Source organism: Carassius gibelio, chromosome A5 (genome assembly GCF_023724105.1).
Source record: "Carassius gibelio isolate Cgi1373 ecotype wild population from Czech Republic chromosome A5, carGib1.2-hapl.c, whole genome shotgun sequence".
NCBI classification, from domain to species: Eukaryota; Metazoa; Chordata; class Actinopteri; order Cypriniformes; family Cyprinidae; genus Carassius; species Carassius gibelio.
The window spans coordinates 29,427,222-29,455,044 of NC_068375.1; the positions used below are offsets into that span (position 1 = coordinate 29,427,222).

The 27,823-nt window shown below is 36.4% G+C and overlaps 1 protein-coding gene across 2 annotated transcripts; it reads left to right on the forward strand.

The window, feature by feature from the left end:
- Positions 1-4,578: 4,578 nt before the first annotated feature.
- LOC128010758 (nuclear receptor ROR-beta-like) lies at positions 4,579-27,731 on the forward strand. 2 transcript variants are annotated; one of them, XM_052593039.1, is made up of 10 exons: positions 4,579-4,834; positions 19,285-19,370; positions 19,968-20,109; positions 20,243-20,662; positions 20,848-20,969; positions 22,175-22,307; positions 22,444-22,551; positions 22,699-22,809; positions 23,013-23,125; positions 23,218-27,731. In XM_052593039.1, exons 1-10 carry the CDS (start codon positions 4,828-4,830, stop codon positions 23,374-23,376), a joined length of 1,401 nt encoding a protein of 466 aa, XP_052448999.1. In that variant the 5' UTR covers positions 4,579-4,827; the 3' UTR covers positions 23,377-27,731. The 2 variants fall into 2 exon arrangements, with proteins under 2 accessions (XP_052448999.1, XP_052448998.1); XM_052593038.1 differs by lacking the exon at positions 4,579-4,834 and adding an exon at positions 17,792-17,891.
- The last annotated feature ends 92 nt before the right edge of the window (positions 27,732-27,823 follow it).

The following is a 27,823-nucleotide window of genomic DNA, read 5'->3' on the forward strand; positions in this document are numbered from 1 at the left end:
CACATGACAGCAAGTTGCTCATCAGAGAAGACAGAGTAACTTAGTCTCATTCCAGATAGCCAGTATTGTGTGTGTGTGTGTGTGTGTGTGTGTTGCATCAGTAGATCGAGTGAATAATTCAGCTACTGCAGGCGTATGTTCCATTACCTCAACCCATCTGACTCCGGTCTTCAGCCCCTGAGGTGGCTGTAGTGTCTGCAGCCATTAGCCTTTCTTTATCAGACACTTCCTCTTTAGGAGTGTAGAGAGGTGAAGGTCTCCCCTATTAGATCCATCCCTTTAGATTCATAAATTGGAGAGACCAATTTGCGATAATGGTCCCGTAAAAGTGATTGCGCAAATAAAGTATGTAGGTGTGAATTATTAACTGCAAGTTATGTCCTTGGATGAATAAGTAATGTTAAGTTAATGGTGTATATCTGTGGTAGACTAAGAAGTTCTGAGAAGTGTCGATTTGTTTGAACTTGGCTTATGTAGGACACGGAGGTCACACTTTGACACAGAATCCGGTCGCTTCGGGTGACTCTAACTGCAAAAAAATTAGGATTTGAATTGGACTGGGATTTCTAATCTCTTTCTTATCACCTTGTCGAGGTTTATTTTGCAATAATGACTGAGTAACTGACTGTACATTATAATACCACATATTTATTTCATGGCTACTCACCAAATAAACTAATAAATAGTACACATATCTGCTATATATAAATATTAGTAAGACTTACAATTATTTAAAAATCTATACCTTTGTAGCATATTCTTTTAAAAGAACAGTTAATGCTAAAATAAAAAATTGCTTAAATTTACTCACCCTCAGGCCATCCTAGATGTAGATGTGTTTGTTTCTTCATCTGAACTTACAGTATATGGATAAATGTACCATTATATCACTTATATTGGATCCTCTGCAGTGAATGGGTGCCGTCAGAATGCGAGTCCAAACAGCTGATAAAAATACCATAAAATCCACATGACCCCATCCATTAATTAACATCTTGAGATGCAAAAAGCTGCATGATTGTCATAAACAAATTCATCATTAAAACGTTTTTACTTTAAACCCTTGCTTCTGGCCAAAAATTCCATAATCCATTACACTCATCTTCTGCTGTCCTCTCACTTTAAAAAATCTACAGACATATTTGTTTAGAACAGTTTTGGACTGTTTTTTGCTTGTAAATGGTGCTTGATCTACGCATAATCATCTCCTGATTCAGATGAGATGACTATTTCATTAATGGAAGAAATATTATGTATAGAGGACTCAAAATTTAGCTGGAAACAACATTATGAAGTAAAAAACATCTTAATGATGGTTTATTTTGGGGTGAATTATTCCTTTAAAGTTACATACAAAACAATATGAATACAGCTACAATATTACTATAATATTAATACTGAAGTCCTCCAAAGTAATTTTCTCTACAGTTGATAACTGAGATGCAGTTATGTGTCGGCTGCATTTCTGAAACAAGACAGAATGAATCCACGCTGTGATATGAGAGTTTTAGACGTTGAGCCACTTCCATGAATAAGTGGTCTAATATTCAATGTTTCAATGGATGACAGCAGATCTTCGAGTGGCTTGACTGACCAATCAGAATCAAGTATTACAGAGAGCTGCATTTACATTTTAGAGCACATTTTTCTCATTCATGCTGCATTGTATTTTCCAACTTCTGAAGAAGCTGTTCTGACATTAATCACTGAATAAGAAATAGATGAAATAGTAGCTGATCGTTATGTTGTTTTAGTATATGCTGAATTGAGATCATTTTCAGAAGCCAGAATTTTAAAGAGTTTCTATACAAAAGTCTCTTTTAGCATATCCAACATAAACATTTATTAGGCTCTGAAAACTAAATCAGCAGAAGACATTATTCTGAGGGTTTGCCTCAGGGCATATAAAGATATTCTAATGTGTCATAAAAAAAAAAACACACACACTCAATGTAACATTAGTTTTAATAACTTAATAGCTTTGTTACAAGAGGATACAACAAGGAAGGAGAAGGAGAACAAAAATCTTGGATTAAGAAAAAAAATCCAATTAAAATCAACTGATTGGCAGTCTACTGTATTATGTTGATGAGAAGGCAGTTATATTTTGATTGGTCTTATTAAGAGCTTTGAAAAAAAATCTGCTTATTACTTGCTGATACAGATGAGATGAGCTCCAACTTTATTAGTCTAGCAATAAAATTATATTACAGTCCCTTTGGCTTTATTTTTGGCCATTTTGACATCCAGCTGGAATTATTCCATATACTAGATCTGATCATTTATTAGTGTGCAAATCTTAGACTTTTAACCATACTTTTGATAAGTGATCTGTCAAGTTTTGTAATGTAATTGTGTATAGAAAAAGGAAATTGCAGCATCTCTGTGGAAGTGACAAAGCAGTGTAGTACAAGAATATAATTGTATATAAAGAAACAAAATAATATTTAGTTTGATTGTGTGTGTGTGTGGGTGTGTGTGTGTGTGTGGAGAAATTTAGTGATCTTTTCAACTGCCATTTTTCAAGGTGACACAACGGCTCCTTCAGGGCTTTCTTTCCAATTCTTTTTGGGATTGAAATTATGATGAAGTAATTTTTTCCCAGAAAATTGCCTCTGTCACTTGTGGTATCTTTCTGTAAATTTCTCAAGTGTATTTTTCCCCTCTGTCTCTCTCTCTCTCTCACTGAGAGCCAATGTCATTCTCTCTTTCGACTCATTACAGCGATGATTTTGTCTGAGATTCAGCATGTTGACATTTGACATGTAGATTTGCAAGGGGAGACAATTATCGGGTGAGCTCTGATCTATATACCTAAATATCATGTTGAACAGGGATCAAAAATAGATTCAAACACACACACACCTAACACATATATAAAAAAGCATCATGTTACGTAGGTCTATGATATTAAATCATTTTCTCAGTAAAAATGTATCTTTTCAAAAAACACCTGATTATTCCAGAGTACAATTTAAAGACATGTCATTTGAGAGTTAAGGGGAATCCCTTTGAGAAATAGTGCCCTAATTTTTATTTTCAGTGGAAAGTTATCCAATTATATTTAAGTTAACTTCCTGATGGTCGATTCAAGGACAAAGGAGTTGCACAAATATGATTTAACCTTAAAAACAGGGAGATCTACCAACTCATTTATTGCTTCTATCTTTAGACCACATTGCTGTCTTCTCTCAGAAATAATGACCAACAGTACAGTTAGTCATTTGTGAGGAAAACTACGTACTGTACTTATGTGAAATAACATCACAATTTAGACATTATTGAGCTACTCTATTTGACAGAGTATACCGATGCAGAGAATAAAAGAGAATACACACTTTGCACAACAAGCTCTTTCTTAAACCTTTTTACAGTGCCAAATATGTTTACTTTTAATTTAACTAGTTTTCAGGCACCATATGGCAGCATTCATCTTTGGATAATTCTGCAGCCCTGAAATTTGTTTTATCTGTTTGGTTCAAATTCTGATTGTAAGGCAGAAAGACTTTTAATTATGTTTATGATCAACTTTGTAAAATAAAAATATTGCTAAATATTGCATATTGATTCATAAAGGTTAAACACACTATAACCTATCTATTCCACTTCACAGGTTACATGTATAACTTATTGCAACACTCAGGCCTTTCCTGAATAGCCAGAAAAAGCTTTTTGTTCAACAAAAGTGCTGTCTCTCCAAGACAGTGCCTTACAATCTCAAATGGACTGGTCTGGCTTTATTGTCATGCTTGCTTTTTGTCATTACATCACAATTATGAGTTTGTTCATACAGGGGAAATGGAAAATAAAAGGGTGGTGAGGTGGGGGGTAAATGTAGGTCAGTGGTGATGCGCTCTGGGCAGTTAGTCTCTGCCTTTCCATGGATGGGTCTGTAGCTCAGTCTCTGTCTCCACCTCCCCCCATACAGACACATGCAGTGGGCAATTTCACACACTCCTATTTGCTGTTTAAATTCATGGCTATAGATTATTTGTTCATCAGCCAAATGTATAGAAATATGAAACCATATGCAATTTAATATATATAAATATATATACATTTTTTTTTTTTACTTTCTGTGACACAGGGAGAGAGAGTCTCTAGTAAAATTTTGAAATTATAAAATATAAATTTTGATTTAAAGTTGATAAAGTTGTGTTTTATATAGCCTTATTTTGCCATACAGACTTTGAAAGTTTGTTTGAAACTATAATCCATAAACTTGAAAAAATTATCCACACATCTTTGCTACCTCATGATCAACCATGAAGTGCAACTATAATTACCATAAAACTATAATGATTGCGTCTACTACTACTACTACTAATAATAATTATATAGCCTAATTGTAAAAGCAATCTATTAAAGATAAACAAAAAGGCTTATAAGGTGATAAGTACGATAAGAAGGTTTTAATTAATAAAATTATCTGTGTCTGAACTCATGGTCCGCGTAGCGCTCGCGCAGACCACACAGTGTCCGTCTCTGCTTATGCCGCTGAAGACGCTAGAAAGAGGGCGGAGCGAAAAGTGTCAGTCCAATCCGGGCTCCCGTGCGCCTGCTGTGCGCTCTCCCGTGCGCTCACGGAGGCAGTGAAAACCTCCGTTGGGTATATGCGCTCGCAGATGTCATGTGAAAACCCGCATGCTGGCCTTACCGCACAACTGAAGAGTCCGATCACTGCTTCACGCACCTCCGGAATGGTTTTGCACAGTAGTCTACCACTTTGACGAGACCAAACCTCACCACCGAGGATTTTTTTATTTATTTTTACTCTGGTTTATGTTTCTTCATGCCTGACGCGTTCGGGAGCGACTTACCACCACTATGCGAGGTAGGAATACAACTCTTTGTGACAGCTCATTTGAATAATGAAGAGTAGAGTGTCTTTTTATTCTCTTCCCAGAGTTCTGTTCGCACAGTTTGTCCATCATCCATGGTGCTGTCTGTTTCATAAAGTCATACAGACCTGAAGGGGTTCGTATGCGGTCTATGATACAGAAATCTGTCAGATTAACGTGTAAATTAATTTCTAAACACTCTGTTTTTTGGTCAGCTGTTTATTCATTAAAAAAAAATATTTTAGACCTGTAGAGTCTGTTGTTGATGGAGTGCACGCGACTTCCTTAGTTAATCTGAGACAACTTCATTCCAACTTTCCTAGAGATTACATTTTATTTATTTTTAGGCTATGAAGATTTTAGCACGGTAAATGCCCGATTATGTATTAGTCTTGGGCTTTTATTTGCATTTAGCCTATGTGCGTGTGAGTAGTGGCAGCTTCTTTCTACACTGTCACAGGTTTACAGATTAGCAGGGAAACTCGCTGCATCAAAACTTATTCGTGTTATTTTTTTTAGTGATTTTAGTGATAAGTGTTCTAAAGCAGACCACCACGGCGTGGGTAAAGTGGAGTTGGTGTCGTGCGTTCTACTGACCCATTTCCGTCAGTCAGGCGCCGCTGCGCGCTGAAAGCGTCGAAGTGCAGCAGCACTGTCCGCGCGAGACGAGTTCACACACGCGTGGAGCACTGCGTGCTTTTCGGACTCATTGCAGTTACAACTGTAATTAAATGACGATTTGTTTGGATACTTTCTGTTAAAAAAAAAAATAATAATAAAATGCATAAATATTTCAATAATAAAGTGTAAAAAGGACAGGTCGTGGTTGGTTTGAAGTGCAGCATACTAATCATGCTCTGTCTTATTTACTGAAATACTTCAAAGTTATTTTAATTCCTATTTTAGATTTTGGATGATATTTTGAAATATATATATAAGCCTGCCTTTTCTAAAAAAGTAAGAATGTATAAAATCGTGTTCATGTACAACATTTACAGTTCATGGCCAGGTCTTTCTTGCATCTATAATTAGATAATTAGACCAAAAAAAAAAAAACTGCTAATTAAAACATTTTTCTGATAGACAACTGATTGGTTTAAATACATGAAGTCTATATTGTAACCAATCTTCTTTTTTGGTTATATTTAAACAAATACAGCACATAATGCACGTGCATGGCATTATACGAAACAACACATTCTGATATATATAGAATGTGTTGTTTCATGTAATACCATGCACATGCATTGTGTGCTGTATATACATATATATATATATATATATATATATATATATATATATATATATATATATATATATATATATATATATATATATTTGTAGACTTTTTTTTACAAGTATCTATAATCTGTAAGGTTCTAGGCAGCTTTTTTTCGCTTCTTCTTTGCAAAGAAATACGTTTAGTGCGCGTGCCCTGAAACACCAAAAACTCAGTTCTCCATCTCTGTGTCACAACCTGTACATGCCCCCAGAGCACCTCTCTGCTTCTCTTTCTGTGCCCCAAAGGGCCGTGTCAGAATGAATTAGTATCAGGGGCCTCTCACCGAGCCCGACTCTCCGACACTGACATCAGCCTATAGCATGGGCCTCATATTTGCAAACAACAGTGAAATATGCAATCTACATAGAAGCTTGTAAAATGTCCAATTGCTTTTGATGTTTGCATGGGCATCTTTTTTTAGAAATAAAGTTTATTTTTAGAGAACTAGATAATACATTTTTAGACTAGATTACTGTCTACCTCTTTTAAATGTCAGTGACAGGACGGAAACAATTGTTATTATTTGTTTTAATTTGTTTACCTAATTATTATCATCATTTTTGTTTTTTATAATTACGCTTAATTTTGTGCGGTTCAACAACAGAGAAACATTTTAGCTGATATAACGAGAAAAATCTTTTAATTAAATATCCATTGTACAGAAATATTTTTATACGAGGTAGAATATGATACAAAAGGTGTTTTTGGTACCTAACATCTAGTGCACTAGTTGTTTGTGTGTTTTAGGGTGTATTTTGTGTACACATGTGCACTATTAGTCAAAACATCAGGTTGCTTAATTGATGAGAGAGTGATATGCAGTGTCTTCCAATGCATATATCTGATGGACTGTGGTACCCAATCTAGTAACTCTAGCTCTGCATCTGCTCCAAACCTTTTCTTCTCCATTACAGTGCGCAGAGCTGCTTCAGGGCTGGTGTTAGTTTTCCCACAACTCTGTCACACGCAGATCACATTCAAACTGCATTTGTACGCACACACATGTACAACACAACACATGTCTTGATTGCTTTTTTAGTTGTTTGTCTTTAAAGAACAGCAAAGAAACATACCTGGCCCGTGTTTACTTCATATCTGGCCATAATTTCCAAAAATGCCTCTGAGTTGCATTGCTTTGTCCATGCTCATTTTAGTCCTTGCTGCACCCCTGAAACTCTGAGCCACAGACACAAAGAGAGACAGTTACGCATGAACTCCCAATGCCAATAGCTTTTAGCTTTAACGTTGGCTTCCAGAGTGAGAGGCCATCTCTCCATCGACCAGCCTGATGTTGCGTACGATCAATATCCATGGCCTGCTCCACCATGAGCTTTATTCCTACTGTAAACTGTAAACCGTGTTTACATATATTATAGCTGTGTAACGTACAGGATCCTTTTGACAAATCTTTTGTCCCATCAATGTATGTGTGTAAATATATTGCTTACTAAAGTTTTGTTTTTTGTTCAAACAAGTGTGTTTTTTATATCGAAGTTCATGGACGTATCAATAAACACAGCATTGTTTGTTCGACACCATACACATGACCACATCGCAGATATGGATAAGGAGTCTCTAACCAGGCAGTAGGCCAACAAAAACTATAGTTAAAACTACCAATAACCAGCTGTTATACGGCTACATCTGGTGTGTTAAATGAAATTTTAAAAAAGACAATAAAGTCTTCATATAAATATAACCATGAAATTGCAAGGCAGGGTTTATCCGATATTTCAATTTGAAGCCTAGGTTTGTATTGGTACTAATATCATCTGGTCAGTTTTTTTGTAGTAGCTGCTAGTTTTTTTCTTTTTCTTTTTACTTTGCTGACTAAAGGTTTGTACTTACGTAACCTGTGAGAGATTACTCAAAGAAAACCAAGAGATGTAATCCCCTAAAGTGCGGCAGAAACAAAGTTGCACAGCCAGCACAATCCTAATACATTTAGTATGTTGCCTTCTTTATTCTAAACTCAGTTTTACAGGCCTTTACACTTGAAATAATAAATTCTGGATGCATACTGACATTTGAAATTACCTTCTAGCTGACCACATAACATCAACCAGATGTCTTGACATCTCTTTCTGCATGTGAGCGTGTCAGCTTTTGTCCCCTGTAGTGTTTTTGTGAACAGATCTTGAGTATCGGCTGGGAATGTGTGGAGTAGAGTATGTCATCTGTTTGCTGAGCTCTTGCTTGAGATGGTTGTGTGTGCATGAGAGAGGAGCACTGAGAGAGCCTGAACTGAAAGGCTAAACATTTCCATTTCATATTGCATTTTTCTCTCTGTGGTATTGCAGCAGTGGCATTACTGCATGTTTTCTCTGCTTTGCTGCGTGTCAGATTTATTAGTTCTTTTTGACTGGTCTCACCCTTCAATAGCTGTCCATTCATTCAGTAATGTGCGCTTTGGAAAATGGTACCTGGGGCTTTTAATATGGTGCAGGAGGGGTCTTGGGAGCTGACATCACCATTCTCAAGAAACCATTCTCAAACCTGACAATGATGTGCCATGATGAACATGGTCATTTTTGTCTGTAAAGTTTTTAAAATCATGCTAGTTTTGTCCAAAAGTCGGATTCAGTGACTTTTAAACCTCAATGTTTATATACACTGAAATCTCATTAGCTCAGATCCATTGCACCTTCGCAGTTCTCCTCCTGACTACATACACGCTCTTACACAACAGATTATTTGAACCAGATTTGTGAAGCATGCTAATGTGTGTGATCTGTTTTAAGGAATCCTCTAGGAAAATTACATTAGGAATGGCATTGAGAGGAAATGTTAAACAAAGAGATGTGTAACAGAAGTACTATTTGTGCAAGCTTTTGAAACAGAGGCCCTTAAAAGATATTTAAATGAAGAGCAAGACAGATAAGGATACTGAGATGGAGTGATCAAGGCAGATGAACGAGACGGAGAGAGAGATTCACTGCGCTCTCAGGTGAAGAGAGGCCTTTAGATTGTGATCAATTTGCTTCTTTCAGAGAGGGGCTCCTGGGGCCACTTTGGGGAAGGACCTCGTTACATGGAATTAAATTGTGCCCTGAGGCGAGCTATTACCATCCCGTCCTGAGAGGAAAGCTGTAAAGAGGCATGCAGAACACACACACACACTATGATATATACACATTTAGGGAACAGGCATTTTGATGAATATCAGGCCAATTTATAACTATAAATATAAATCTATATTTAACTTCTGAAAGCACCAGATGTTTCCATGCCATGTAATATATATATATAAAAAAGTTATGTCCCAAACCAATAAACATATCAGTACAGATATTTTTTTAAATATATTATAGCATTTGATTTATGTAATTAACCATAATTTGAAAGAGCATATCAATTTTGCTATTTGTGAATAACATCTTTTAATTTAAAAATACCTCATGAAGCATTTTTTTAAATTACCCAACAAAGCAGTTTTCACAGTGTATGCTTTCTAATAGATTCAATTTAATAACCTCTTCCTTCAGCATTACAGCGTGCATCCTTATATACTTCCTTTGACCAATCATGTAGGATTATGTCATTCTGAAAAGGAAAGAGTGAGAGAGGACACTGTCCAAACACCCAGATTTGACACGGCTATGCCTCCCTTAGGCTGAGTGACTTACTAACCCACTTTAAGAGTTCACACCTCGCTCTACGAGTGCTCCAGTATACTGTAAGTTTCAACTAGAAACCACCTATAAACACTTGTCAAAATATGTTTTAAGATGCAATATGATTACTATGCATACAAACAACCAGTTGGTTAAAATATATTGTCTGAGACTGTAATAAGGCACTTTGTGTCATGTCTTGCTGATTGCTTATCTTATTGAAAACTCTTGAATTTAGTTAATCCAGCTTTGCACACGCAGAAATACACACAGTCACTGAAAGGTCAAGGGTTGATGAGGTCAACGAGGTTGTATTGGTGGAGAGCGGGCAGGTCATGAAGGTCAGACTGATGGAGTGCGAGTCCTTTTGTGACCAGTAAATGGTTACACCCATAGTATCAGAACTGACTTTAACACAGTTTCTTATTTGTGTTTCTTTTTTTTCTGGGTTCCACTAGTTCAGCTTTGTGAATTTTCACAGATTCACACTGACAGTGATAAAATCATGGGTGGTAATGGGAGTCTCCGTGTTGTCTGCTATTAGGGGTTCTGCTGTTTCTCACTGTATTAGTGCATGTGTTTTTCACATCTTAGGAAGACACAACAGGCAAATAGGCTAAAAACAAAATAATATTCCGATAAAATGTGAGATTTTGCTGTGAAGCTTTGCCAAGTTATTGCATCATTTGAATTTTTTTCTGTATTACAAATTGCCCCCAAAGTATGCTAATATGAAAAATTAGACAGTATTTAAAATACTGGTAAGACAGTTTTTATCCATGTTTACACACAATGTATAAGAAAGAATCAGAATTTAAATATTAAGTAAATGTATATTTTTTTTCATAATGTTTAAGGGCCTGTGTACAAGTTGGTTCCTTGGTTCTTTCATGTTTATTGGAAGGTGAGATAAAAAAAAAAAAAGAAATGACGGAAAAAGTTAAATTAAGCTGAATTTTTGTACAGTCACTAATTCAAAATTGTATTTATGTCATTGATGTTAAAGTGTAAAATTTATTAAAGCTATAAACAAATTAATTAATTAATTGAATAAAAAAATAGTTTGCCTTAACTTTCCTGATGTCTACCAAGGAAACACAGAAATATAAAAAACTTCAGATAAAAAAGTATGCCCTTCAGCATATAAAAGTGATTTCTAAAGGATCATATGACACTGAAGGCTAGTAGAAATGGCTGCTGAAAAATTCATCTTTTAAAGTACAGTACATTTAAAAGATATTAAAATAGAAAATATATATATTATAATAATACTTCACAATACTATTGTTTTGTTTGTTTGTTTGATTTTGATCAAATAAATGCATCAGCCTTCCTGAGGATAAGATAATTAAAAACATTAAAAAAAACTTATGTTTTATGTTTTAATATGTTTTATTGGTATATTTTCCTAATAATTTCTCTTGAACAAATATGTTAAAAATAATGAGCTTCAGTATTGCAGTATACAGTGACTGGTTGAACACACATGTTATGTACTGTAGCATAGTGTTCTGTAATTTGAGATGTATGTTGTTTTATATACTTCGGATGTGTGCCAGTGTGTCCCCTTCTGTAGCCTCACCGAGGCAGCCAATCACATCTCAGATCAAAGATGCCTGAGTCTAGCACAGCTGATGACAAGCCAATGGGGAAATGCCTGCAGCTTCATCAACACATACATATTCTGCACTAGAGATCAAATCCCAGCAAACTGTGGCACTTACAGTAGGGAGCACTTTCTGATAGTCTACGCTTTCATTCACAAATGTATAGAGATGCATAGACAGCCGATGTTAATATTATTTTAGCATAATTGAGATACTATTATTGGATTTATTAGTATTTAATTTTCTATAATTTTTATACTTTTAGTTTTCATTGTAACTGTAGTTATAGTTTTACTATTTTTGTTTTGTGTTTTTGCCATATAATTTATATATACTGTACATATATATATATATATATATATATATATATATATATATATATATATATATATATATATATATATATATATATATCTGTGTGTGTGTGTGTGTGTGTGTGTGTGTGTGTCCAAACTAAAAAAAGGAAACATTGCCTTGCTTTAATAAGCAGACAGTATGTTAATCATAGGCATGCTAATAAGTTAATAGTGTTATTAAAGTGTTACTAAGTTTTTATATATATATATGTATATCTTAGTTCAATGTTTATTTTATTTCAAGTAACAGAAATGTATTTTTTATGGTTTTATAAAAAAAACATTTTAGTTTCTGTTAACTATAATAACATGTGTGGGGTAAAGTGGGGTAAAGGTATATATACTTATAATGCAATTGTATTTTTTTGACATAAGATAAAAGAGGTTGTCAAATATGTATCTGAAGGTTGGTGATCAAATTAGACTCGCATAGAAAGCAAAAAGTTAAACACAGAAGACTAAAAAGGTCTACAGCACCAGTATGTGGCATGGATGACTTCACCAAAATGACCTGAAATGTACCACAGAACCCATTTACTATGTTAGTCTATAAACATGCATTCATTTTAATAAACGTCAATGTGCTAAAAAGATGTGCTAGGACAGTAAAGGCAACAGAATAACAGGGTCTTATTCTTTTTTCTGAGCATGGATCATTAAGCAAATCTGAACTTCAAAACAATATATTCTAATAATTAGCTCATTTACGTGATTTACTAGAACCCAAATGCTAAGGATTTAATGTCAAGGATTATATCAATGAGCCAAAAGACTGTCCAGAAGATGAGTTATGCTGTAGGAGTTTCATACGGATTTTAATAGTTTGCCTGTTAGGCTGCATGTACAGAAGCTGGTCTCTTGGAAACTTGAAGATTTGAAGATTATTTTTACGTAAAGATAATGCAGGTGATCATATACATACATCTAAATATTTTAAAGCACTGAGTGTTGAGAAGGTGGAATAAAAGTGGATTTCCCTGTGGAATTGTCCTAATTATTTTCTTAGCAGGGAAAGCTGTTTAGTAAGTGCCCAGGGCCTTCATCTCAGAGTCCTTCCCTGAAGGAAATTATGTAAAACATGGATGAACACCACATGCTGTCACAGGCTGCCCCTCTGCAACCACTACCCCTTAAGCCACTGTCAATCTGGACAATGTGCCACCTAATGTTGACGAGCTGCCATTACACAACCTTCTCACCCCAGCTCACTCCTAGACCTTCAAAAACACATGCACATTTGTCTGGGATGGACAGTCTGAAGCATTATGAGTATGATTGCATCCTTTAATGTTTGTCTGTATTAAAGAAACATGGATTGTCAACATGCTCACAAGAGTGAGTGCTGAAGATAATCTCCCACCTACACAATGTATTAGTATCACTGTTTAGCATATCCCAACAAGGCTTTGGAATATCATTGGGCCAGATGCCAGATGACAAAACAACATCTTATCATATGCATACAGGCAAGATTTACAACAAAGACTTCAAATGGCCTTCCATCTGCAGGCTAAAATTAAAAGAGGGTGACACTATCAGTACATTCACCTGAAGGAATGCTGCAAACAAGGTTTGTGGGTATCATTGAGGCAACTGCCAAGTATCATCATCATCATCATCTTAAACTAATACACAAAAATAAGGAACACACACAGACAGAAATCAGAAGGAAGCTGTTGGTGCATTACTCTGAAGTGATATATCCATCACATTTTCTGGAGAAAGCACAAGTGATGGGATTATCATTTAAATTATGAATTACAAAATGATTGCATCGTGGGCTGTGTTGGTACACATCTGTCACCCAGACAGCTGGTATCGACAGCAAATATTTATTGGTGTTCTCCAGAGTGTACGGGTGAGCAAGTGTTATAATAAATTAAGTTGCAGGGGTGCATATCCACTTTAATGAAGCTAATTAAAGAACTATTTAGAGAGAGAGGGAACTACTCCTGGGACAGAAAAGAGCTTCATATCATTAGGAATCAATTATAAAATCCAAGTGTGTGTGTGTCTGTGTCTGTCTGGCTGGCTCTTCACTCACTCACAATGGAAAACAAATGAATTCCAAATAAAACAATTAATTCAAAATTATATTCCATCATTATTTACTCACCCTAATTGTTGTTACAAGCCCATATGACTTATTTTCTTCTGTTGGACATTTCCTGGCTACTCTTCTCTGGATAATGAAAGTAAATAAGGTTGTCAAGCTCCACAATTACAAAAAAAGCACCAAAATATCATTAAAAATGCTCTGTATGATTTGTATGCTGAAACCATGCAAAATTATTGTAAAAACAGGAAATTACCTATGAGTAAAGACTGATTTTTGAGTAGACTGATAAGTACATAGCATGTACATGAGGAACAGGACTTAAAGTGCTACCTCATATTCTTAAGAGTCCTTAAGAGTTCTTGAATATAGGGATGCCAATTTACATTAGGCATATTGCATATTGCACGACTACTGATTTCGGCCAGTCGATTTCTTATTTAAAAAATACTCGAGTTACTCAACTACTCGTGGTTCATGCTACTGTAAATGAAAATACAATAGTTATTTTCAATAAACGCTTATTAATTCATAGCCAAATGCAACAATTACATTAATTGTCAAAGCTTTATAATTATGACACTACATATTTCATTTTTTCATGTAACTGTCAGTATTTGTATCTGTAACAACCACAAACATGTAAGCTTGTTGATTATTATCCTAATCTTAAGAGAGAACTGGTTTGGTTTTTGAGAGTCTGGGCTGTTTGATTGGTGAGCATGCAGTGCTTATTCTATTCATTCGTATCATATCATAGCCTTAGTTTAAAATCATTGCCTTTTAAATATAAACAAATAATTGAATGTGTATGATGTATTATTACTCTTGCCAAGCTCTGATTTCTGAGAGATGCACGGACAGGCAACAGCAATGAGGTGTTTGATTTGCGTTTTTTTTTTTTTTTTTTTTTTTTTTTTTACTTATGTATATATGAGAAAATTATAATGGTAATGAGGGTGAGTAAATAATGGCAGAACTTTCATTGGGTAAATTTTTCCTTAAATAACACACTCTCTCTCTCATCTGTGCAGTATGAACATTATTTATGCACTTAGTAACTTGTGTGTGCTAAGCTGTTGTTGCTAACTGTGAGACTAGCATGCGCAGTATTCCGCTACTCCAGTCTGTCCTCAGCTAAGCCTGCAGGGCTGAGCTCCTCTTAACCACGGAATCGCCAGCACTGCACTCCCTCACTTACGTAACCCTCTGATAGGCCTAAACCTTATGCGTAACAGCGGACAGGGGCAAGGAGCCTGCGAGAACAACCATGCTTGTTTTTGCTCAATAATAGCATTGTTTATGAATGTGTAATGTGTACACTAATTCGGATTCCTTGGTTCTGCACTGAAGCTTTTTGATAGATGCACACGTCTTGGGGCAGTTAAACAGAAAAACTAATTGGCAAATCTATAATGGTTTTAGCAACACTAAGATGTTACAAATCTAAAGAGGTAGTCAAATCCGTCACTAACATCCCTCTAGGTTTTTCTATTTACATATTTCATCTTGTCCTTTTAGGTTTTTAATCCCTTAAGGAAGTCAGATCGTACAGATAGCAATGACAAATGTACAGCGTCGTTGTATTGGTAGGGATGGCGATGACATCATGTCCTGTTGGAATGTCATGGTGGTGTGGATGATTGCTCTGACAGGCAGACTATACAGGCCTCCTACCCACAAACCCCAGGGAGGCTGTGGTAGTCCTGGCAACAGTGACACAGACACGGACGTCTCCTTATTTCATATGACAGGTCTACACACACAAGCCCTGTGGCCATTCTCACACAAACAGACACATCCAATATAACCATTCAGACCAAAACACACTCATACTCAACCCACAAACCATTTCAACACACATAGACTGAATATTTCTCAACTTTCATCTGTAATACATTCATAGATTCAAATTTTGGCTTGATAGTAGCTAAACTCATTCTAACACAACATAAACACGTGCAGCATGGCATATTTTATCGATGGTCAATACTGCCATGGCCTAGTGATCCGGCGCCCTGCTTTTAAAAGGCTATACATAACTTAATGCCTGTTATGTGCAGTTTAAGGTTAACAGAGTTATTTACAAAACCGTCTTTTGTATGAATGTGTTCACAACAGGTTCAGGTCTCAATGCTTGTTTGACCCAGTTTGGCTCTGGCACTGGTCAAAGTGGGTCATGAGAGGAACTGGTCCAGTTTTCAGAGTCTGAGGCCAATCATGAAGAACTCACAGTCCCCGTTACCACACACAAAGCCTGAAGATTTAAGTAACAGGGCATTTTACACTGCTGAAACCACCACTCTGTATTATGTGACCTTAAAAGCAAGGACAGGGTGTGCTAGTTTTTCTTTTTGAATTTATATTTTCACGTTTTACTGGGTCCACGCAGATGATAATATTAGTGCCTCAAGATGAAATGCTGTGTATTACAGAATAATTAATAGTTCTTTTAATCTATCTGTATGTTATTAAAAATAGTCAAATTTTGTAATTCAATTTGACAACAAGACACTGAAATGTGTAAAAAATCCTCAATTACATTTACTGTGGTATTTTTTTTGTAGTTGTTGTATAATTTCCCACCATTCGTCTATGGCTGCATAATTTAAATTACAATTCTAAAGAATTACTCACCCTAGTGTTGTTCCAAACCTGTAAGACCTTCGTTCATCCTCAAAACAAAAATGTGTGTGTGACAGTAAGTGCACAAGACTGTCCCAGGTATTAAAAACAAAGAAGAGCAGTGCTCTTAATGCACACTAAATCCATATTGAATACCGCTCCGGTGTGGTATTTGTGGCTTAGTGTATCCCATCATGCATCATGTTATGGAAATAAATCATGAGACTTTTTACCAAGATCTCGCAAGAGGTCACGGAAACCTTTCCGATGTACAAAGTATGTCAAATATTAATAATAATTATATTTTACATATAATTTGGTAGCAAAACAAAGAGTTGCACATTTTATTGGTGCAGATGAGTAGTGGTGATAATTATTTATAAATAAAACACCTGCAACTCGTTTTATCACCACAACATTAAATTGTGTCATCTGTTTTAGGGACTACTGCACAAACATTGAGAAGTTGATTTTAAAATGCAAAAGATTGAAAATACAATTAAAGCTTTGTAAACACTGGCATTTTTACAACATGATAAGTGTTTTCCACAAGGGTATTTGGACAAGTGGCTTGTCTTAAGCATATTGCGCGAGTGCCCTTAGGACATGTCCGAATCCACTTTTGATAATTTTTCAGTTGATCAAAGGAGCAGTCTATTTCAGTTAACTCGATATAGCTATGCACCAACAATGCACCTGAGCACACCTTGTTTTCAGACCAGCACACCCATAGGTGCACAAATGCATTTGGTATTTTAAACAACGGGACGTGAAAATGATAACTGCGTCAGGCTGAAACTAGCAAAAAAAAAAAACACTTGCGTCATGAATGGCGCCACATTATGCCAGGTGTATGATAGGGCACTAACATTTTCTTCCTAGTATTTTTTTCAGCTACAGTTGCCAATACTGCTTCACATTTCATACAGGGGATTCAGTTCAAGGTGACATTGCCATAGAAACAACCTTGTTTGTGGTCCCTGTTACTGAGGGTCATTGGGGGCAAACACCCACCCCCATAACCACCAAACCCACAGACACTGTGGCTTAAGTCTAGTGTGCGCTAGATTGAGACTGGAAGAACTACAGCCCAGACTAGCCACAGCTTAACCAAGCAGCACTAATTAATGTATATGTGTGTGTGTGTGTTAATCCCATTACATTATGTGCATTATATCTGTGTTTAACTTTTCATATATTAATACATATTGCACAAATTGCACAAAATCACATATTCACATATAATTCATAAAATGTGTACACGTATACAAAGTATTAAAACAAGATACACACTTGTCAGCATATAATATATACACTAGTCAGCCTCTCTGAGTTGATATTCTCACAGTCAGATTAGCAGCGCACACACTCACACACAGACACAAACACACGCTCATAACCAGAGATGCACTCACACTTCCAAACCTCTGAGCTTCATACTGCCGTCTCGAGTCAGGTGTGCGTTTGCATCTGCAGTGCTTCTGTCTGAAAATGAAGACAGATATTGTAGGTAAGACAACATTTTAAAATTTAAAGGGGTCTTAGTTTGTTTTGCAGTTAAAAACGTTCACTTCACATTCAAGCAAGTACAGTAACATTTCATTTGTCTCTTTTATCTAAAGCAAACTGCTCTTAATAATGAATTTGGCAGGTAACAAAAAATAGCATTTGTGCTTTATACATTTAGTAAATTATTTTTTACAAACATTCATTTAACGCTTGATTGTATTAGTTTTTATGTATTATCTTATTCTTTAATTCAGTTTCATGTAAACTGTGCAGAGATGGAAATACACTCAAATATAAAATTATTGTCAAAAACATTTTTTATGAAAGAATTGAACTGTTTTGGTTATCTTGAGTCAAAGCTGTTATTTAATCTAAAGAAAAATGTGTGTAAACTAATATTGCTGTTAAATCTTAGCTCATATCTTAGCTCATTAGACATTATATGACATTTTTGGCAAGTTATTTTGTTAGTTAGTGAGGGACATTGCATTGAACTCATTGAACTAAGCAGTTGGCTCTACTTCTAAACTATATAGGAATTGCATCTGAGACTGCTGTTGCATTTGTATTTGTTTCATTAGCGAGCTGCTTGGACTATGTCATTATAGGCAGATGTGAATTTGCGTTTGAGTGAGGAAAGATTAATTGAGAATTGCTGCATCAGATAAGCCAGTTGAGAGCAGGGGAACAAGCATGTGTAGAAATAAGTTAGGATTAGATTGGGTGGCTAATCTCTTTATTGTGAGTATGCAGTCTCAGCAGGGAGATGGGTTTCTCTCTCTGTCTTCCTCTCCCTTACTCTCTTTCTCTCTCACAAATGTTTTCTGTCTCCTTTTATCTTTTCTTTTGCATTTCCGAGTTAGTTACATGTGCAAGTGAAGGGGAAGGTTGGAGCTGAGTCTCACACCCATGAATTTGTATTTGTTTCCTCATTAAACAACTTGCCATATTCTGGTTACGTAATTCAGAGTGTAGCTTGCTCCTGCCTTTGCCTTATACTTGTGCAAGGTTGTTTTCATCAAGGAAATCTCTCAAGCATAATGCTTAAAATGATTAATGGAAGCAGAAGTTTTGTCAAAAGCACAGGTGAGATCCCATTCTGGTGGACCTGAAAGAAATACAGCAAGGGGTTTGGACTTTGACTCACATCTCGCAGCTGGCCTTATGTTTCCTTGTCCTCAAAGACCCACAGATTACAAAATGTCAAAGTGTCTTGACACAAATTTAAAGGAAGGGTACATCTCATCCATTCTAAAAGTGAAGTCACTCTTAGAATCAAAATGGTCATTGTGTCACCTGAGAGAAGCCCTGATGTGCACGCCACAGTCTTTATCAAGCAAACAAAAGCATATGGTTATATAACTGTATTTTTGTTTATTTCTGTCTGTTTTCAGCCCAAATTGAAGTCATACCATGCAAAATCTGTGGAGATAAGTCATCAGGCATCCACTATGGAGTTATCACATGTGAAGGCTGTAAGGTCAGTGAAAGATGTGCCTTTTCTTCTGTGCATTTGTTAGTCATCATACAGGTATTCCAGCCATCCATGAAAAAAAAAATCTTTATTTATTTTTTCTTGCAAGGAAACTATGTAAGCATTCTTAAAACAAGATAAACTTATCTTATGCAGTTTTACTGTTCAACAGTAATACTTAATTTCAGAGAATGGATGATTAATGATAAATTGTATTCATATATTTTTTTCATTTATATACTCTTTTTATTCTAGACCTGGGGTAGGCAAGTTCAGTCCTAGAGAGCTGCTGTCCTGCAGAGTTCAGCTCCAACCCTTAAAAGAAAAAAATATATAATCCTCCTATTGACTTAGTAATCCTGAAAACATTGATTAGCTTGTTCAGTTGTGTGTGTGTGTGTGTGTGTGTGTGTTTGATTTGGGTTTTAGGGTTGGACAGCGGCTCTCTATTTCTACTTTAAATGTACATATTAATACCTAAAGTTTATTAATTAGGGGTGCCACCCTAGTGACAATTTTGTACCTCTTTTTTTTTTTTTTTGAGAGTGTATACTTTTTCTGCAAGCAACTTAACTAAATGTTCTGTTGTTGTGCCCACTGTAGGGTTTCTTCAGGCGCAGTCAACAGAACAATGCATCCTACTCCTGTCCCCGTCAGCGCAACTGCCTGATTGACCGAACGAACCGCAACCGCTGCCAGCACTGTCGGCTCCAGAAGTGCCTGGCTCTGGGCATGTCCCGGGATGGTAAGTGATATCATATTCTTTCTTACAAACAAACATAGTAATCAGCTGCTTGTTGTCAAGCTGGATTGATCTTATTGATGACTTTTAACCTGCACTAGTCTCATTCATTTTCATTCGCCCTCCTCCGTATCAGCTGTTAAATTTGGCCGCATGTCCAAGAAGCAGAGGGACTCTTTGTACGCAGAGGTTCAGAAACACCAGCAGAGGCTGCAGGAGCAGCGGCAGCAACAGACAGGCGAAGCGGAGGCCATTGCCCGTGTTTACTCCTCCAGCCTCACCAACGGTCTCAGCACCCTCAACCACGAGATTGGAGGGACGTACGCCAATGGTCACGTCATAGACATGCCCAAGGGCCAGCCGAATGGCGCTCACGGGGGCTACTACGGCATGGACTCCACACAGGCCAGTCCAGATCAGTCTGGACTGGACATAACTGGAATGAAGCAGATCAAACAGGAACCAATATATGATCTCACCCCTGTTCCCAACCTTTTCACCTACGGCTCCTATCAAGACAGCCAGCTAGCACCTGGAGTGTCCATGGGGGAATTAGGTATGGAATTAGGTCTTCAAGTTCATGGTTCATGTATGTATGTTTAAAATGCTTTCTATCAAACACATTCACTTTGGTTGCAAAAAATAGTGGTCCTATATTTGATTTCCCTTGCATTGCACTGCATTTAAAACTCAACTGCAGTTATTTCCTGTCTTCACAACTTATGTTTTTCTCTATACCAGACCGAATTGCACAGAACATCATAAAGTCCCACCTGGAGACGTGTCAGTACACCGCAGAGGAGCTTCAGCAGCTAGCCTGGCAGACGCACTCCTATGAAGAGGTCAAGATGTACCAAAGCAAGGTGTGAGGTCACTCCCTCAATGAGCAAAGAGCTCGGTTTACAGGCTTAAACACTTCCGCTGTCCCTGAATCTCTTTCACAATGCCAGCTTCTCAGTCGTACATTCATTTACATGCTTTTACACCTGGTGCTGACTCTCTCATCTCTCACCCTTTAGCTCCACTTCGCTCGTACTTCGTTCCCTCTTCATATTCAGATTACACGCTTGAGATCAGAGTTCATTAGAGTATCTCAGCCCCCTGGAGCTGATCCTATCCAGCATTTGCACTGATATAGAGAAAAAGAGAAAGGCAGAGAGCTAACGGATTTAGCAAACGAACACTCAAAGCACAATAGGGGAGGGTGTCAGATGTACTACAAGCCCTCTTCATTTCCTTGTGTCAAATGGATTATGGGTAATTACCGAGAAGCCCTTTGATATAGTGCCTATGAAGATTCGCTATACAGGGAGAGAATTGCAGAGCCCACAAAAGCAATTTGCTGATATCACATTTTCAGTATTCTGTGTGCTCCGTCAGGATGTTTCATAAATGGGAAACTAAAAATTCTGCCTTTTTTGTTGCGATTTTTCATGAGTATTGAGAATTGCAATCATTACTTTTAAAAGTAAATTAAAGAGTCAAAGTGTACTCTACAAAGAGAAAGGTCTACATTTAAGTCAGGGAATTAAATAGACAAAAAAAAGGTTATTTTTAACTTTCTCTTCATCAAAGAATCTTGAGAATTTTTTTTTATCCGTTTTCATTGATACACTTACAAAAAGAAGAAATATTTACTGAGCACCAAATCAGCATATTAGAATGATTCCTGTAGGATCAATAATCTGTTGAAATCTAAGAAATCTATTGGCTTCTGAAAATTCTGCTTTTACACCTCAGGAATAAAGTTCATTTTAAAATATATTAAAATATAAAACAGTTATTTTAAATTATTTTATTACAGCCTCGATGAGCATAAGACACTTCTTATAATATATATATATTTATATATTTTTGGGACATGATTAGACAATAACAGTTATCAGCAATGATACAATGATATTTATTCAAATATCAATTTCAATGCATCAAAAAATTTACTTTTACTGCAATTATTAACAGAGGAAAAAAAGTTTCCCAGAAGCATGAAATAATTTATCCTGAAGAAGTTACAGATGACAATCTTATCCATGAGGTCTGTATGTGTGTGTGTGTGTGTGTGTTTCAGACACGGGACGTGTTGTGGCAGCAGTGCGCTATGCAGATAACTCATGCTATTCAGTATGTGGTAGAGTTTGCAAAGCGCATCACTGGCTTCATGGAGCTTTGCCAGAATGACCAGATATTACTGCTGAAATCAGGTGAGGGACAGCCTCTGCTAAACTCTTCCGTGAATACACACTATGAATCAGAATGACCAACTGTACATGTACATACCATATTGCTACTGTACGCTGATTACCATTGACCTACCCAACACTTTTCTCACATACTCAGGTTGTCTAGAAGTAGTGCTGGTCAGAATGTGCCGGGCATTCAACCCTCTGAACAACACGGTTCTGTTCGAGGGAAAATATGGAGGCATGCAGATATTTAAAGCTCTAGGTACAACTACTTCCAATTCTCACTCATTTATCATACATTTACCAAATGTACATAAAAATAGCTGAACATCATGGTTATAAAACTGCATTAATTGTAAACTATTAGTAATCATTTAAGCATCTAATTTGAAATATTTCCCTCCTGCAGGCTGTGACGACCTGGTCAGTGCAGTGTTTGACTTTGCCAAGAGTCTGTGTTCACTGCAGCTAACGGAAGAGGAGATCGCCCTGTTTTCCGCTGCAGTGCTCATTTCTACAGGTCAGGCCTCACTTCAAGCCTGTCCAGTATCTTTGTTGAAACATAATGATGTGTTCATTGAATATTAATGTGGCCAAAGCAACATTTAGTATGTTTATTGAATATCACTTAGTCCTACACATTATAGCAGAATTCTCATTATTACAGTAGTGCTTTCACACCAGCAGATGTTACTGTACGAGATGATTCTCTTGCATTTCTAGAACGGCCATGGTTAATGGAGCCCAGAAAAGTGCAGAAGCTACAAGAGAAAATCTACTTTGCCCTGCAGCACATCATGCAAAAGAATCATCTGGATGAGGACGCGCTAGCCAAGGTAGGACCATGACATAGTTCAAACAGGAATTGATCACATGACTGATATAACTCGAATAGATTGCCCTTATTCCTCTGTACCTCCTTCTGCAGCTGATTAGCCGGATCCCCACGCTGTCGGCTCTCTGCACTCTCCACACAGAGGAGCTTCAGGCCTTCCAGCAGCTCCACCCAGAGACGGTTAACATGCTATTCCCTCCCCTCTATAAGGAGCTTTTCAATCCTGACGCAGCTGGCATCATGCCCAAATGACCGCACATGTTCACACGCATTCTTCACAAAGTCTTCAGCAACTGGAAGTGTCCCGGAGGATGAAAACCGTGTCGCAGCATCCGCAGATTTTGCTGCAACAACAGTAAAAACTAACTCTAGGAATGTCCTGCACTTCAAAAATCCAACTCAATTTCACCGGTACAGTCATAAGAATGTATATATATGCGCCAGCAGCAAAAGGCGCCTTCCATTTGACCAGAAATGTACAGACTTTAAGACAATTTAGCTGTCTTTAAATTGGGTAAGTTAATTAGTTTGACTTCTCTCTCTCTCTCTCTCTCTCTCTCTCTCGATTTCTTTTTTTTATATATAAAATATTGTTATATTGAAATGAGAAGGTGGGGAGTGCATTCAAAAATTATTATGTAGTAATTTCTCTAGTACAAAGTGGTACTCCAGTATTAAATCTTGTTCTGTTAATATTTTAGTCATAATTTAAAAACAACAGTGGTCTAAAAGGCCCTTACCTTGTCGATGTAATTTTTCGTATTTGTTTTGTAGTTTTACCTGTACAGAATATGTGATGTTGAACTGGTATAAGGTTAACGGGGGACTAACTTTGTTTGGTCACGTTTAAAAGCCTTGTCTGGGCTATGTAGATATGTATAAACAGCACCACCACACTAATCCTACAAGAAAGGATTTTTGAAGTGGAAAAATAATTGATAATGGATACTTTTCCATACAAAAAGTATAGAGATATATATTTTACAAAAATTGTATGGCCGATTAACATCTCGTCAGTCATAGCTGCAATAACAGTTTCTGTAACTGCTGAAAAACAATCCGGTCAAATGTGACTTCATGGGAAGCCCTCAGAACTGCTTCAGATCTATTATCCTGTTTGCTCTAAATGCCTCAAAATGCTGTTTTTTACTGCCACACTGCCAAACTAATACAGCACTAGTGTAGTGGAGCTGCAGCTGTCAGGATGTGTTTACTGTCACTGATATCACTGAAGTCAAACTCATCTCTTTTCTACAAATTCATAGAAGATTCTCTGACTTTAGCAATAATGTCTAATATGTCAAACATGCCCAGGTCAGGCTGGGGTATTCTTAACCTCATGCTTAATGTAAAGCACTAATCCTTATTTCAAACATCAACTTATTTTGATATTTATTATAATTCATGATGAATATCTGAAGTCACTTAAAATGAATCAGTCAACTCCAAAAAATGATTAAAAAAAAAAAAAACAGTCAAGGGTTTTAAGCGATCATTTGGAACTTTTGGAACTTATTTGGATTTTTTTTTTTTTAATCCTTTCAAAATTCCATTGGAATTTGTTTTATCATAATTTTGAACTAATCCTGAAAGATGACAATCAAATATGAATTCCTCTATAAAATAAGATGCTAGTGGGTAAATGGAAATATCTATTTTTCATGTTTTATTTATGTATTTATTGTTTTATTTATTTATTTACTTTGTTAACACAAAATTGCTACATTTGGGAATAAAAAAAGGATTATAGTTCTGGTTAGGTGATTGTCTTGGAATTTAGCTGGTTAAGAAACTATTTTAGCAAAGCATTTTTAAATACAACAACATTACCAGTCATCCTCAGAGTTTCCTGTAATTCAGAATTGCTGAGCATACTTAACTTGCTTAAATCCACTGACTTTGTAAAATCTGAATGCAAGTGGTAAATGACAATCATGTTTGACTACTCACACTGCAGTATTGAACCACAACATGCAACTACTGTAGGAAAACTAGGAGTTCTACAAGGGAAGTTTGGGTTTGGACCCTTTTAAATCCAAGGTAAATCTTATAAAGTACTATCTCATACCACCAGGTGGAGATACTGTGAGTGCTTTTCCCCTTCTCTTGACCTGTACTCACAGGATGTAAAGCCATATGTCAGTTTCTTATGAAGGAAAAAATAAGCATACAAGCTAGGAGTTGACTCATATGTGGGTCATTTTAATATGTCTTGATGCATTAATATTGTGAAATGCACTTGAAATCACTAAACAATGAAGGATTAATAACTACAGATGGTTTTGGTATTAAATACTTGCACAAATGAAGTCTGCTGAGAAGCAATCATACTACCTGTTCAAGTCCTCCTACTGAACCAAATGCTCTCAGCCCAACTTTAGGGAATGTTTCCAATTCATTCAGTTTCCTGTTCAAGACAATCATTTCTGGGTGCAATTTTTTTTGCCGCCCATCTCAGGGACTTCTCTTTTAATGTTTTCAATAATAAATAAAAAAAGAGTACTATTTAAAAAAAAAAAAATATGGATGTTTTTAGGGGAAAAAAATACAATCACAGGGGTTTCTTCACATACAAAACCTACCCAGACAAGGCTTTGGTGTGTATGTGTGTGTGTATAAAGCGTATGCCCATTGTTGAGAGGTGAAACAAGCTTGACTGCGAATCAGGCCTCACCACACTGCATCGCTTGTTGCACGTCCCAGAAAAAAGCTCTTTTTCTCTCTGTAAATATCAATGTGCAGCAGCATACTAGCAACGGTGCCTGTGCTCCAAATTAAAATGTTGTAATTATTAAGCATCTCCTAAAATTAAATGGATTTTATGTAAGTTAGATTATTTATACAGAGCATAACTAAGCTGCTCTCTATTTCTATGCTCATTAAAGAAAATGGATTCAGTCAGAAATCATTTTAAACTTATGAAGGTTTTTTTTCTGTATTAGGGGATGAGAGGAATTTGTATCTACTTGAGAAGTTCAACACTGTTAGGTACTGTAGCAATAACTGGAAGCATTTACTACAGTGATCTTTGCATTCTAAGATTATTTTTATTTTATTATAATGATATTATTATTAGCCTATCGATGTTCAGTTACTCTTGCATGCTGGTTCATAATAATGAAACCTCTGGGCTTTTGTGTTTTGTTTTATGTGATGCTGATGGAGAGTGGGTGGGCAGTGGGGAGGGGGATGGAGGTGGGCTCGGGCTCGTTTTACTCTGAATGTTTCTGGGTTGGTGTTGACGGAACAAAACAAACCCTGTTCATTCTGTTCGCACACACAGACGCAAGAACAAACTATTTCTTACTATGTAGGAATAAAGTTATGTAAGGGCATTAAAAGTCAGAACATACTCTACGCAAATACGTGAACGCGGACGAAAGGTCGACTTCACTAATAGCTGCGCTTTTTCTATTACGGTCTGCTCTTTCTTTGTAGTCCAATGCTATTATTTTGGAGCAACAGTTAGTTAACGACTGTTTATAAAAACTTACCTTAATGATAACATCTGGTTTAATGTCACAGACATCTGAATGTAGCTTTATCGCCCTCTTGAGGTTTGTTATCGCCGCTAGACCAACGCACGAGCTCACGTTGGAATGCGTCGACTAAGTGCTTGCGTCTGTGCATGCGTTTTTTAAGTATGTTTCAGCCCTTACAGATTTGTTGATTAAAGTCCCTTATACTGTATTCCGCTAATCTAATATGAATATATCAACTTGGCAAATACTATTCATATGCTTAAAAGGAAGGAAACATGTTTGTATGTGGATTTGAGTGGTAGGCCTAAGCCTACGTTACCAGGCTATTACTGAAGTTCCTACAACACTACTGATGCATACTAACGTTACACATTTCAGTTATATAAATTAACAAATATTTTTGTTAATTTATGAATCAGAATTTGTTTGTCTCCCTGGATGAAAAGAAATTTAAAAAAAAAAAACCCCGGCAAAACAGGTAGCATCTGTTACCAAAACCCTTAAGACTGTACTTAGTGTGCAGAATCTTTTTATGTAATAAATATGTAAACAATTTTTTTTTCAAGTGCCATAGCTAGTGTGAAGTGAAGCTGAATGGCATATGAGGCAGATGCTTTACTGTATAAGTTGTTTACTTGAGAAGCAATCAAAAAGTGGATTTCAGATGCAAGTGTGAATATTCAGACAACCAACTTGTTCATGGAGAACAGGCTCTGACTGACAGAACTTTAGCACATGTCCACAATACAAGTACAGCACATGTAGCATGGGAGGGGGGAGGGGGGTTCTGTTAATTTGCCAACAGTGTGATTGTGTGTGTGTGTGTGTATGTACTGTATATGTGAGTTGGAGTATATAAGTGAAGTGTGAATAGCACTTTGTTTAATGGACTGAATATGTGTGCTTGTATTTGTATGATTCGGGGTGGCTTGAGCTTGATGTGCAAACATTGTGAAATGGACATGTAAAAGTACTGATTAATCGAGACCTAAAGTGTCTCCTCCATGTTGTACATACTTAGCGAAGGAATTAAGTGATTTTTGTCAAATTCTATATTTTATGGCTTTTGTAGACATTTCTTTGTGGGATAAAAAAATAAAATAAAGAAAACTTTATGGATGCAAAGTGGTCTTCATTCGATTTCATTTCATTCTTAATCAGTCTTTTGTTCAAGGAAAAATATTGAAACTTCCTTTATTTTAGGAGCAAAATGTGAA